A 14318-nucleotide genomic window follows, 5' to 3' on the forward strand; every position below is an offset into this window, starting at 1 on the left:
CTAGGTTAGTTAGGCTATTTTATGCAAACTTATATGTGGATAATGATAGCCTAAGTACTTACCTACTATGAACACAAATTAGAATTTTTGATAGTACTATTTGTGAACTAATTGGAATCACTGAAAAAGATAGGGGCTATTATTTTAGAGGTAAATGGGATGTCAATATAATCGGAGCAACTTACTCCGAAGCCGTCAAAACTATTTTTACAAATCTGGACCTCGGCATAATACCCAAGAGTTGCGAGCACTTACTGCCCTTTAACTCTAAAATCTTTCATCATATCATAACAAGCATATTATTTCCTAAACAATTTCATCTTGATGAAATGAGTCAAATAAAAATAAGCACCATGTATTGGATTATGACCGGTCAACATAACTGTTTTAGATACTCAATCCGGCAACACATGCAGGATATTATAGCTAAAGACACTATGTTGTCATATGGAGGGTTTATCACTCGATTCCTACTTGCCCATGACATTTGTATCCCACCCGATGAAGAAACAATTCAAAGTGATCGGTATAACATCATCAATAGAAATCTGCTGAAAAGACTTGGGTGCACATTTAGCAACGGTATATGGGTTAGGCAACCTAGAAGGACTGATCCAATTTCCCCACCAGTAGAACTCCCCGAAACACCAATTCTTAGGGGAAATGAATCTCCTCCTAGTCCTTTTGGCGTAGCACCTTCGGCTCCTGTTTCATCCTCCGAAGAACTCATTATGACAGAATTGTATCAAATCAAATCGCAGCAAGAACAAATTCAAATCCAGCAAATTGAAAATTTGAAGGAACTACGACAAATGAATCAAAAAATAGATGTCATATATCAGCACTGTGGCTTACCTCCTAAGGATTAATCGATGTAGTTTCTTATTCTGTTCTGATTACTTTTAATGTCAAGTTAGAAGTTTGTCATCTTCTTTTGAACAAAAACTGAACCTTTGTTTGAGATGTATTGTTAAATTCTGGATAATTGCTGATTTGTTTTGGAATCTGGATAAATATTTCTTGTGAGATTAATTTTGAATGATGAATTTTGTATGATTAATCTTAATGCTGAATTCTTTTTCTAATGATTTTATGATCACAAACTGTGTGCTTCAAGTCTCATCTCCTTTTTCGTTGATGACAAAGGGGGAGAAGTGATGACTTGTATGTATCATGACTTGTACGTATCATGACTTAATAAAAATGACTTATGCGCATCGATAGCATGACTTATGTGAATTACAAAAGCTTGTCTTATATGCCTCGCAAGTTGATCATATGAAATCATGCCTCACATTTATATCATGAAATTCATGTTGAAAATTTTTATCTCTCGTCATAGTGAAAAATATCTTTTATCATTTGACTTGAAAATGATTTTCAATAGCTGAAAATTATGAGAAATATGAAATTTCGTATTTGCTCATGCTTAATAAGATAACGATAAGTTCAACGGTTAGAACTTATCGATTTATGCTTAAATTCAAAGGGATAGAATTCAAGTGTTTTTATCTTCTCATAATATGACATATAGGTAGGGGGAGTTATGTTTAACTCCGTCATCAATTGATTGTCATCATCAAAAAGGGGGAGATTGTAGAATCTCAGATTTTGATGATGAAATCAATTGATGAGTTAATTGATCTAATCCATATTATTGAAGTTAAGTGTGCAGGATTAACTACGATAGCCTAAAAACATAAAGCAAGGATGCCAGAGTCAAGTTCGATGGATGTTTGAGAGTCCAAAGATTCGTCGGAGATACTATCGGAACCAACCAAGAAAGATCGGAGACTTGTCGGAACTTTCGGAAGTTTGCCGAAGAGATTGTCAGAGGTTCGCAGAGATCACCGAGAAGGCTCGGCTACTCGTTAAATTCGTTACAAGATCGGGAGCATGCTGGGAGTCCACCGGAAGAAACCTGATGGCGTATCGGAAGTCCGCCGGAAGATCGCCGGAAAGCTCGCTGGAACAAGACTCGATGTTTGCCGGTTAAAAACTTGCTTAGGATTATATTTTTAGGTACATAGTTCACATGTAATTTAGGTTAGGATAAAAGGATAATCCTATATCCTTGTTAAGGGCCAACTGGGCCCAAAAATGACCTGGTTCGGGACGGACTTGAAGCCCAACCAGAGATCAGTAAGGATGGGCGGTGGAACCGCCGGATTGGGCGGTGGAACCGTCGGATTGGGCGGTGGCACTGCCCAGAGCCCGAAGTGTCAAGCGATGGCACCGCCAGACTAGGTGGTGGCACCGCCCAGCACCCGAGATCAAGCGGTGGCACCGCCAGTACACCGTCTGACATACATTGACAGGCGGTGGCACCGCCACCGACAAGCGGTGGCACCGCTAGTCTTGGAAACCCAAGAGAATTCAAAATTTGGAGCCCAAATTTGAATCCTCTTGGGGCCTATAAATACCCCTCAATTCTTAGTAGCGAATACAACTTTTGCAAAGCAATAATTTGAGATAAGAGCCTTAGCAAAGTCTTACCAAGTCTTGTTTTCAAATTGGTTGAGTGTTCACCTCCTTCCTTCTTGTTGAAAAAATTGTAAGAGTGTGAACCACTTGTAAAGGTTGTAAGAGGGGTATTAATCCTTCCCCTTCAAAATGATTTGCTAGTGGAAGTTGGGAGCCTCATTGAAGAAGGCTTTGCAAGTGGATGTAGGTCATTTGACCGAACCAGTTTAATTTGGCGTGTTCATTTAATCTGTGAGTACTTACCTTTCTGCAATCATTTCCGGTTTTTTACTTTACTCAAGTTACAATCAAAGCGAAATCTCCTTACGTTTTACGGAATCATTTTCGAACTTACAAGTTTTAATCCGCTGCACTAATTCACCCCCTCTCTTAGTGCCGCTCCGATCCTAACAATGGAATACCACTCCATTCGCTGTTGGGAGTGCGACATGGATTATCTTTATCCGCTGTTGGGAGGAATCTATCTCATGGAATATGCCTCTCTATCCGCTGTTGGGAGAGTGCATCATCAGGTGATGTACACCTTTGTTATTATGTATGTATTGCTTGTGGCTGATGCATGATTTTATTTATTATGTAAAAAATTATCATCATTTTTCTGATGCATAAGTTTTATGATGAATAGATAGATTTTCTTATTGAATTATTGATACTTGTTTATATTTCATGAATATTGAAGATTAACTTTATAATTTTTCTGAGGTTCTTACCAGCATGTGTGGTTGCTGATATATTTTTATTTTATATTTATTTTTAGAGTAATTTACTACTATGTAATAGATCTGAAGCTTGGGTGGAAGAGACTTGTGACCCTATAAAGAAGATGTTATCTTTTTATCTAGTTAATAAAATATTTACTACTGTAAAGATAAGGATTTGAATTCAAAGATAAATGAAAAAAAAAGGAGGGAGTTTATTATATAAATTATGGATAATAAAATACTGATTCATTATTTGTTTTATAAATTAAGGATATGATAAATTTAATGGTATCAAAGCAATGATTTTGAGAACATATTAGAATATGGGATCCTAGGGTTAGAATATTAGATGACCTAATTAGTTTTTAAGATTTAGATTTTGAGAATTAGGTTATAATGTTACTAAAATATGAAATTAAGATATTATGATTATTTTTGGATCAAATATGATTTTTTATATATAAAAAAAATTAATTAAAGATGTTGGTCAAAGAGAATCTCGTTGAATGACGTGAAATGAGATTGTTGAGTAAAAGATTAAAATTTTAATTTTTCTTTAAATTAAAATAAGTGTCATATTAGTTTATCTTATAAACTTCCATGAGATTTTACATTTTGAATATGATTTTTTTTTTTACGATCCTCTTGTCCCCTTTTTAAAAAGTAGATTAGGGTTGCTAATTTAATTATATAAAGTTTATTTTATTTTTGAGATATATATGATAAATAAATAATATCAATTGACTTCGTTATTCATGAAGATTATAGTAAGTTTCAGTTAGTTATTCTTTCCGAATATAAAAGATTTGATAATTTTAAGTGTAAAAATTTTAAAGGATCTTTTATAAATATAAAGTATTTGCCTTTTTAATTTTTGTTACCATATATTATTCTTAAAATTGATATTAGATTTGATATATGCTATGATGGTTTATAGAAGTTATTATTGGCATTAATAAAATATGTGCCTTTAAAGTTGAATAAATTTGATCGTGCATTGATATTTAAACTTAATTGTATGAGTAATTAATTTAAATATAGTTTTGATTTAATATCAAATTAATTATCAGATATTATTTGTTTAATGCAATGACGAGTCTAATGAGAATTAAATATAATATTATTTCTTTGACATATGAAATATATAAATCATTTGAAATTATAAAAGAATATATGTTGAATAGTTGGATAAATTTTCATCATTTCAATTGCTTTTATTAGTTCAGTTATATCTCAACTTATATTTTATGTCAACAATTAATTAATTTTAAAACTTAAAAATTTTATTGATTTATTAGATATAGAATTTGATATACTTGGGTAATCTAAAACCAAATTTATTCAATAAGTTTTATTAATATGTCATATATTTTTTACTTAAAAAGTTTTCGAGTGGTACCTTTACTCAAAATATTTTTCAAGCTAATTTAGTTTTGTCCTTTAACTTAGTATTTCAAAAGCTAACTATATTGATTAATGTTATGTTTAATCAAATTTGGGGACCAAATTCCTATTAAGTGGGGGAGAAATGTAATCACCGATAATTTCTCTCTTAACATAAATTAATTACTACAAATGATGTATTTATTTATTACTAATTTCTATATCTATGTACTATAGTTAAGGAAATAATTAAATTTAGTTTCCTTAATCACATGGATAAGTTAGGAATTCTATTAATTAATTAAATTATTAATTAATTTATTTCCTAATGAGTGATTTGATATTCAGGGAGTAAATAGTTTACATTCCATTTTTGTGTGTGAACAATAAGAGATGAATATTATATTATTTTTATGAAAGCAAAGGATAATCGAAAAAAGATAGGATCCTTTCATTTTCAATTAGCTTTGATTTATATTTTAAAATCTTGATATTGAGATTATTATTATTTTATGATGCATAATGATGTTTTACTTTCGAAATTTCATGAGTAGTAAATAATGATAATTGATTTGAGATGTTACAATGATTATTTGATTTCTCTCGATCTCTTAAGCTTAAGTAAATTTTAATATTGATTTAATTATTAAAATTCTTATTTTTGGATTAACATAGTAGTTCTAATTTATTTAATTAGATATATCTATGTTTCAAGAATTATGTATGAATTTTTATAATATAATTAGTTTTAAATTTAAGATAATGAATTTAAAGTTTTAATTAATGAATTTGAATCATTCTTTAATAATTTTAAATATTGAAATATAATTTGATAAGAGGAGTCTAATTGGGGTATGGCTTAAGTCAAGTTGATCGATCAGATTGAATCGACTCAACTCAAGTGGTCATGTACGACCTAACTCATGTGACCAAGTACAACCTAGCCCATGTGAGTTAGCATGACCCAACCTATGTGGCCGGGTAGAAGCCAGCCCATATAGTAAGGTACGACTCAACCCATATGGCTAGGCATGACCCAACCCATGTAGCTAAGTACGATATAGTCTATATGGCCATGTATGACTCAACCCATGTGGTAAGGTATGACCTAACTATATGGTTAGGCATGAGCCAGCTCATGTGGCTAGATACGATCCAGTCCATGTGGCCATGTATGACCCAACTCATATGGTAAGGTACGACCCAACCATGTGGCTAGGCATCGGCCAACTCATGCGGTAGGTACAACCCAATTCATGTGATTAGATATGACCTAAACTCATGTGTCTAGGACCAACTCGTGAGCCAAGCAAGGCCTAGTTTAATGGCAAGGCTTAGCCCAACTTATAAGTGAGGCTTAGGCTAGTTCATGAAGTTAACCCTGCCCAGCTACACGATTGGCATTAGATATATAGTCGCTCCTTTTATACAATCTGTCGTACTTCAACTCAACTTAGTACTTGGAACATGTATATGTAGTGTATGTAGAATATGTATATGCAGTGTATGTGACCTGTCCAAGACTCAGGTGGGTTGGTTCGGTTTGGGTTAGCACTATATGACATAGTCCAATTTCCTCCCTCTCTATTAGTTTGAGCTCGTTAATTGACTAAATCAAACAGGTTTGATCAGTTAAAGTTGGTTTAGGGTGATTCCACATTAACTTGACTAGTTCAAACCTATTTGACCTAATCGAGATCAATCAAATCTAAATTAGAATAGTCTAGGGTGATTCTAGACTGGTTCTATAAGGATTTGATACTGGTTTTGTTAGATCATAATTGAATTGAGTTTGGTTTAAGTCAATTGAGCTATTTTAATTAAAGTTTTGGTTGATTGAGGACTATTGAGATATTGATATTTCATGCTTTGATGATTTGATGAATTTAAAGGTTTTATCTAAAGATGCCATTTGAAAATAATTATTGATTTTCTATTTTCTTATATTTATGATATTAATATGATGAGTATCATGTAGTAGATATGACTAGACTAGTAGTTCACATTGGTAGTGCAATATGTGAAAGGAGCTACGGGCCCATCACAGTACGGAGCCACTAATGAACATAGTCTAGCAGATTTACATCAAGTATGGTCTCTCATAATATTTAATCATATTGATTTTTTGATGTATGCATGAGTGATTGGATGAGTGTAAATGAATGATTATGGATGTTTATGTATCCTTGCCGAGGGTAGGCATGGCGATTCCCTTCGGGGATTAGCGGGCCGTTAGACATGATGGTTAGACGATTCCTCCATCTGTTGTTGGGAGGAACGTGTCTCCACTTGGGTGGGTGAGGGATACCACTCTATCCGCTGTTGAGAGTGCGATATGGATTATCTTCATCCGTTGTTGGGAGGAATCCATCCCATGAAATAGGGCTCTCCATCCGTTGTTGGGAGAGTGCACCATCAGGTGATGTACACCTTTGTTATTATGTATGTGTTGCATGTGGCTGATACATGATTTTATTTATTATGTAAAAAATTATCATCATTTTTCTTATGCATAAGTTTTATGATGAATAGATATATTTTCTTATTGAATTATTGATACTTATTTATATTTCATGAATATTAAAAATTAACTTTATGATTTTTCTGAGGTTCCTACCCGCATGTGTGGTCGCTGATATATTTTTATTTTATATTTATTTTTAAAGTAATTTATTACTGTGTAATAGATTTGAAGCTTGGGTGGAAGAGACTTGTGACCCTATAAAAAAGATATTGTCTTTTTTTTTCTGGTTAATAGAATATTTATAAAGATAAAGATTTGAATTCAAAGAAAAGGAGAAAGTTTATTATATAAATTATGAATAATAAAATATTAATTTATTATCTGTTTTATAAATTCAGGATGCGACATATAATGTCAAATATGGTTACCTGTTTTATGTTTCTGTCGTAAGACTGGTTCTTAACTTGTTTTATTCGAGAATGATTTGGACAAGATTCTAAATAGGTCGACTATCCAAAATCAGAAAATAGAGTATGCATTTGAAGAAGTACTATGGAGGGAACCCTAACCCCATACCGTCCGAAAAGCAATACATGAATTGAATCCATTTTGGATAATCGGGAACTCAAGTTATTAGGAGTTTGGTAACGTGCTCGATGATCGAATGTCGCGGTGGATGCTAGTCTTATTGCCACGTTGATCGTAGCTCTTGTTTGACTTGTGTTGCCCACAAAACACTGCATTTATTTGCATGTTGATCGTTTGACCTTTTGACTTGTTCTTACTTAATCAAAAGTCTGTTGTACGAAAGTTACATCCAACTTATTTGTACTACATATATAAGAACGTGACTCAAATAATTAATGCAATATTAATATAGTAAAAGTTACAAAGCATTTTTGACTGAATAAAAACATATGCATATAAAATGGATCTGACCAAGTCAGGTGGATAATTCATACCTTTCCTATCAAGATATCATGGGCCTACCTAATCAAAATAATTAACATTTAATTATATTACTTAATTGCAAAGTTAGGATGGAGTAAATGAATGGGTCGACCTGGAATAAGTCCCCACACTCTTGGTGGAAGCCAAGAGGGTTGCCCGAGTCTGCTAGCTTGACTTGTATAAATATTAGTAAACCTTCGAGTTACCAGGAAATAGACACAGCATACTTTTCCTGCGTTCCCAGTGATTTATTTGGTCTCCAATATGAAGAGAGCGACACACAATACTTTTCGTGCTTTGCTTGCGGCAATATATATATATATATATATATATATATATATTCTATTCAACAATTCAATGCTTTCTTCGAAGATCAATTCCTATATCCAACATATTCTCGCTATTGCTTGCGTCAAAGGGAGAAGGTGTTGAATGATTCAGAACACGAAGAAATATATAAACGATACAGACTTCACCCTCTCTCACACCACCATTGATATCACAAGCAGCCATGGAGTCGCACTACACGAAGAGACCATTCCTCCTCTTCCTCTCCTTCACCGTCCTCCTCGTGTTGATCCGCGCTGACCCTGATCCTCTCCAGGACTTCTGCGTCGCCGACCTCGGAGCTACTGTGGTCGTCAATGGGTTCCCGTGCAAGCCCGCGTCCGGAGTCACGTCCGACGACTTCTTCTTCGCCGGACTGTCCAGGGAGGGCAACACCAGCAATATCTTCGGGTCCAACGTGACCAACGCCAACGTGCTCAGCTTCCCGGGGCTCAACACCCTCGGCGTCTCCATGAACCGCGTCGACGTCGCCCCCGGCGGCACCAACCCGCCCCACAGCCACCCGAGGGCCACCGAGCTCATCATCCTCCTCAAGGGCCGGCTGCTGGTGGGGTTCATCAGCACCAGTAACCAGTTCTTCTCCAAGGTCCTGAACCCCGGCGAGATGTTCGTGGTGCCCAAGGGGCTCATCCACTTCCAGTACAACGTCGGCAAGGAGAAGGCGCTCGCCATCACCACCTTCGACAGCCAGCTCCCCGGAGTAGTGATCGCCTCCACCACCCTGTTCGCATCGAATCCGGCGATTCCCGACGATGTGCTGGCCAAAGCTTTTCAGGTGGACGCGAAGGTCGTCGCTCTCATCAAGTCCAAGTTTGAGAGATAAAGGCACCGGTGGTTTTAATGGATTAAACTGTGGTGATTGAAATGACTCAAACGTGTGGTTCCTATAATTCCTTCCATGCAAGAATATACTACTGTATGGTTTGTTTATTATGGAGAATAACGAGGAATTGATATAATTCCGCTTTTAGACTATACAATAATCCATTTTCCATAGGTTGTTCTATTGGGAAGAAACCAATCATCAGACATTAAGGTTCACAGTACAATTTGGTGGAACCATCCCACGAGTAAGAAAGCCCACTACAACTTGCTCTTAAGGTATGTGAGACCATTTCAAAACCCAAGCCTCTGAACCTAAAACGAAAATATCACCATACAAATTACGTAATTGTCAAGGAGATCTCTCTTGTTAATTATATTTTTTACATCTGAACATATAACCAAATATTTTAAAGTCCTATTTTGGCCCTCACAAACTCTTCCCTTAACCCATACTTCTATTTGTTCCGGACCATTGACTTTGTGTGTATTAACACCAGTAGTAATCAAGCTGCCATGTCCATTTCAAATGCAATAACCTACACCAGTAAAAAAAAAAAAATTAAATGAAAAAGAGATATCACAATTAATGATGATAATTATTACAGGTCGAATTTTTTCAACTCCCTCTAATTTCATCTCCTCATGCCCCTTAGGGTTGTTGGTGGTTCCACACTCTTGCTCACAAGAGAGAGCCTTAGCTTTAATAATGTTAGGTGTTGCATGGTGGTTGTTATGCATGATTTTATTTCATAAAGCATTAGCAATTAAGGATCTTAAACACCGTTTAGAATTAGTTTCTAAGGTTCTCACCCTCATCAAACCAGAACCTATGGCCCAATCCTTGGAAAACTCAAACTGTACATTAAGTTTTTCTTGGATGATAGACTAAAGTTCCAAGGAAAATCGATACTCAAAGAAAACATGCTCATAATCATCCTTTCCAACCTGAAAAACTGGACAAGCACTAGGATAACAATGCATAATTTTAGATAACCACTTAGTAGTTGGAAGCCTTTGCGACAATAGTTTCCAAAGAAAATGTTTAACACTAGATCTTACCTTAAGAGTTCACAAAGTCTTCCAACCCCTCCAAACTTCATCTTGGTCAGAGTGCCCATCCCGTGGTGATTGGTAAAGCTTTTGGAGCTGGCCTCACCTTCAGGGTCTCTAGTCCAAATTCAAACATCCTTCATGGGTCTAATGTGAATATGTATGCTAGTAATTCTTTCAATAAGATATGGGTGAAATAACCTATTAAGTTTATGAGAATCCCACTAGTTAACCATGATAAGGTCTGAGAGTCTTATAGTTAAGAGCCTCGTTGATATTAAAAAAAAAAGGTCATTTGCTTAGTGGTATGTTATCAATCCAAACATCCTCCCATATTTTAATGCTAGTGCTAGAATTCAAAATTTTCCTAAATTCAGTTTTTGAATTATAGATCATTTGACAAAGTCTTTTCCAAGTTCTATAACCCGATTTGTAGGAAGATTCCAAGAGTGGGGGTAGCCTATTTGTTAATAAAATACAAACCCAAAGCTTGTCTTCCTTATCGAGGAAAGAAGGATTTTTCTAGCCTCATTAATGTTCTTGATTGTGTCTAAATCTCTAATTCTCAATCTTCCTCTAGACTTAGACTTAGGGTAGTGATGTTGCCTCAACTAATGAGCTTAATTTTTTATTGTTATTATCTTTATGGCACTAAGAGAAAAAAAAGAGAGGGAATGAATTAATACTATAATAATTTTAATTAATTAAAAAATTTAATAATAAATAACATGTTTTGAAAATATGATTATTTAAATGTGAGTTATAGTTTGAATTAAGGTGAAAAAAAATAAGTAAGCAACATAAAAAATCACAAGCAAGAGAACAAATATAAAGTGATTTATATAATGGTTCGATCTTTCTTATATATGTTTACTTTTGATTCTTCTTCTCTCGAGATAATTAATTTTCACTATCGATCTTATTTCTAATGAGTGAAGACATTTTTCCTTTTCTATGTTTAAGAGAGAATCTTCACATTTACTTTTTTACAAGAGACTTCTCAACTTCTATCACTAGTATCGTAACTAAACTCTAAGAGAAGGAGGATACTCAAACAATGCTCAAATAAAGAACCACAATACTTTACAAACTCAAGAATTGATGCTATATCAACCAAGCCTAAGTAGAGTATTTATAAGCCCCAAAAGATATAAAAAATAGAGTCAAAAATTTAAATCTTTAAAATTTAGGATTCGAACGACACTATTGCTAATACTAGGTGGTACTACCATCATAACTTTTGATGAGGCACAAATCTAGGCTTCAGTGGTCCTACCACCATAAATTTTGAATTTTGGATGGTACTACCATTGCCCTAGTTGGTACAACCATCATCATAGGCGAGTACTATCATTGGAAAGGTTGATAAAACACTATTTGCGTTTGTCAATTGACTTAGGCAATAACATTACTTGCGCTTGATGGTACCACCACTCAAACCTAATTTAGACCATTGGTTTGACTTTCTAACTGGCCCAATTCAATTCGATTTTAAGCTTAATAGTTTTTATGATAAGTGAGTTATATTTCAATCTAAGACCGATCCAAATTGACTCATCAACCACTTATCTAGCATATCTTTAAAACTTTTGGCACATTGTCCACTCTTTGGACATGTTATGCGATCATTTGACACTTTGTCTAAACCTTCAATACATCGCCTTATCTTTCGGAATATTACATATTCCACTAACATATCGACTTTCTCATGATATCTAATTTTTTGACATAATATTTGATTCTTTCAATATGATGCTTGAACTTATAGTACAAAGTTCGATCTATGACATGTCAATCAATCCATTGGCTTAGTATCCAATATTGACATGACAATCTTCTAACATAATATCAAACTCTATAGCTTGGCATTTGGCCATTCGATGGTCCGATTCTATAATCGAAGTATTTCACGTATCATTTATCTCAAAAGTATATTATTTTATCAAATTTATCTATTGATTTCATAATCAAAATTTAAGATTTAATAATATTTTTTTTATAATGATAATCAATTGATGACAAGATCTTAACAAGACTCCCTTTATTTATATGTCATATATATTATATTACATCATGAATATCAAAATGCATCAAGTTGAAGAAATGATTAAAAAAACATAACTTAACAAGAATAATGATAACATAAAGGATTGCAACTATAATATTATGGTATTATGATGGGTCTTAATAAGACTTCCCTCATCTATATACGATGAAATCAATTGATAAAGTTAATGATCTAATGTGCATTTAAGTGACACAAGATTGACCTCAATCATGAAGAGACAATTAAAGCAGGAAGAATCAATATTGGGCTGGAGTGGAATATGTTAGAAGATTGGATGTCGAGTCGAAGGATCAGTCGACATGTTGGCATAAGGCTTCGTGCTATGAGTTCAAGCATTGGGCTTAGAAGAGTAGACATTGTGCCAAGAAGATCAGAGTTACAGAGGTCAACATGTCGATTGGGCAAATAACCATAAAAAGAGGACGATACGCTGAAGGATTAGACTAAGTGCAGATGAACCAATGACATGCCGGACAATATGTGGTTAATGCTTTATAATAATTGTCTAGCGTTGAATCTCGTATTTTGATGATGAAACCAATTGATAGTATTTATGATTTGATCTACGTTTTGAGTGACACAGGATGCTTCAATCAGGATGAGACAATTAAAGCAGGAAGAATCATGTTGGGCTGGTGGAATATGTTAGAAGATTGGACGTCTAGTCGGAGGATCATATGACGTATCGACAGAATGCTTCGGGCCATGGATTCGGGCATCGGGCCAAGAAGAGCAGATATTGCACCAAGAATATCAGAGTTGTGGAGTCAACTAACCGATTATGCAATAGGTCATAAGAGAGAACGATGCGTCGAAGAATCGGACAAAGCGTCGATGGACCAATGACATGCTGGACAATATGATTCAAGCTTAGTAATAATTGTCTAGATTGAAGTGTGTTTTCACATGTGCAGGATTAACTATGATAGTAAGGCATAAAGCAAAATAAAGTCCCGAAGTCAAGAACACGATTTCATTGGGAGTTCGAGAGTTCGTCAGAAGTCCGGACATTCGTCGGAAGTTTTGCAGGAACCAGTCGAGAAGTCTAGGAGCTTGCTAGAGAAGCTCGTTGGAACTCACTAAGAAGATCGTATGAAGTCCAAGAGCTTGCTAGGAGTCCATTGGAATATTGCCGAGAGATCATCGGAAGTTTGCCGGAAGATCGTCAGAAGCTCGTCGGAAGAAACTAGACTTACGGACTTGTTTAGCTTAGAAATGTCTTAGAATTCATAGTTAGCACGTAATTGAGATTGGATTTGGGCCAACCTAATTAGGGGCCAGTTGGGCCCATTTAAGGATTATGTTGGGCCCAATGAATTGTTAGGATCAAGAGCACTAAGAGGGGGGGTGGGGGTGGGGGTGGTGAATTAGTGCAGCGGAAAACTTTCAACGATTAAAATTACGTTCGTTCGATAAGAGCGATTTTGGTAGAAAACCCGATTCGTAAATCACTTTAACTTGTGATGAAGCAAGATGCAGTTAAAGCGAATCTATAAAGGCAGTTTGCAGTTATGATGGAAATCAGAATGTAAGCGCAAACTGAAATATGATGTTCGTACGGTAAAACTGATTTACGTCTAAACACCGATTCGGAAAATACTGAACTTTGAAACATGATTGTAAAAGCGCAGAAGGCAGTAAGCTATTGAGGAGGTTTGCAGTAAGGATAATATGCTCAAAGTAAATGCAAACCAGAGAGCACCGTAATTTTAGAGTGGTTCGGTCAATCTTGACCTACATCCACTTCTGGCTTCCTCCTCCGACGAGGTCACCGACGTCCACTAGAGGCCTTCCTTCAATAGGCGAAGGCCAACCACCCTTTTACAGTTTCACTCCTTTTGACGGGCTTAGGAGACAACCCTTACAGAATTTTCTCTCCTCTCTTGAAAGATCAGAACTTGGAAGAAAAGAGGGAGAAGAACTTCTAGACTTTACAACACTTTTGTGCTCTAAAATCACAGAGAAAGATCAAGCTTTCGGTGCCTTTAGGTTACCCTTTCATTGCTGAAAGGGTGGGGTATTTATAGGCCCCAACCTAATTTGA

General features: G+C 35.2%; 1 protein-coding gene across 1 annotated transcript; it reads left to right on the forward strand.

Annotated features, from left to right (window-relative positions):
• Positions 1-8446: 8446 nt before the first annotated feature.
• On the forward strand, positions 8447-9301 carry LOC135672483 (germin-like protein 3-8). The gene has a single exon (XM_065180960.1). The coding sequence runs from the start codon at positions 8495-8497 to the stop codon at positions 9152-9154; it is 660 nt and encodes a 219-aa protein (XP_065037032.1). The 5' UTR covers positions 8447-8494; the 3' UTR covers positions 9155-9301.
• The last annotated feature ends 5017 nt before the right edge of the window (positions 9302-14318 follow it).

This window comes from Musa acuminata, chromosome BXJ1-4 (genome assembly GCF_036884655.1).
Source record: "Musa acuminata AAA Group cultivar baxijiao chromosome BXJ1-4, Cavendish_Baxijiao_AAA, whole genome shotgun sequence".
In the NCBI taxonomy this organism is placed as follows: Eukaryota; Viridiplantae; Streptophyta; class Magnoliopsida; order Zingiberales; family Musaceae; genus Musa; species Musa acuminata.

Excerpts from the sequence above, each read along its gene's own strand:
- LOC135672483 (XM_065180960.1), top strand. The coding sequence starts at position 8,495 with ATGGAGTCGCACTACACGAAGAGACCATTCCTCCTCTTCCTCTCCTTC.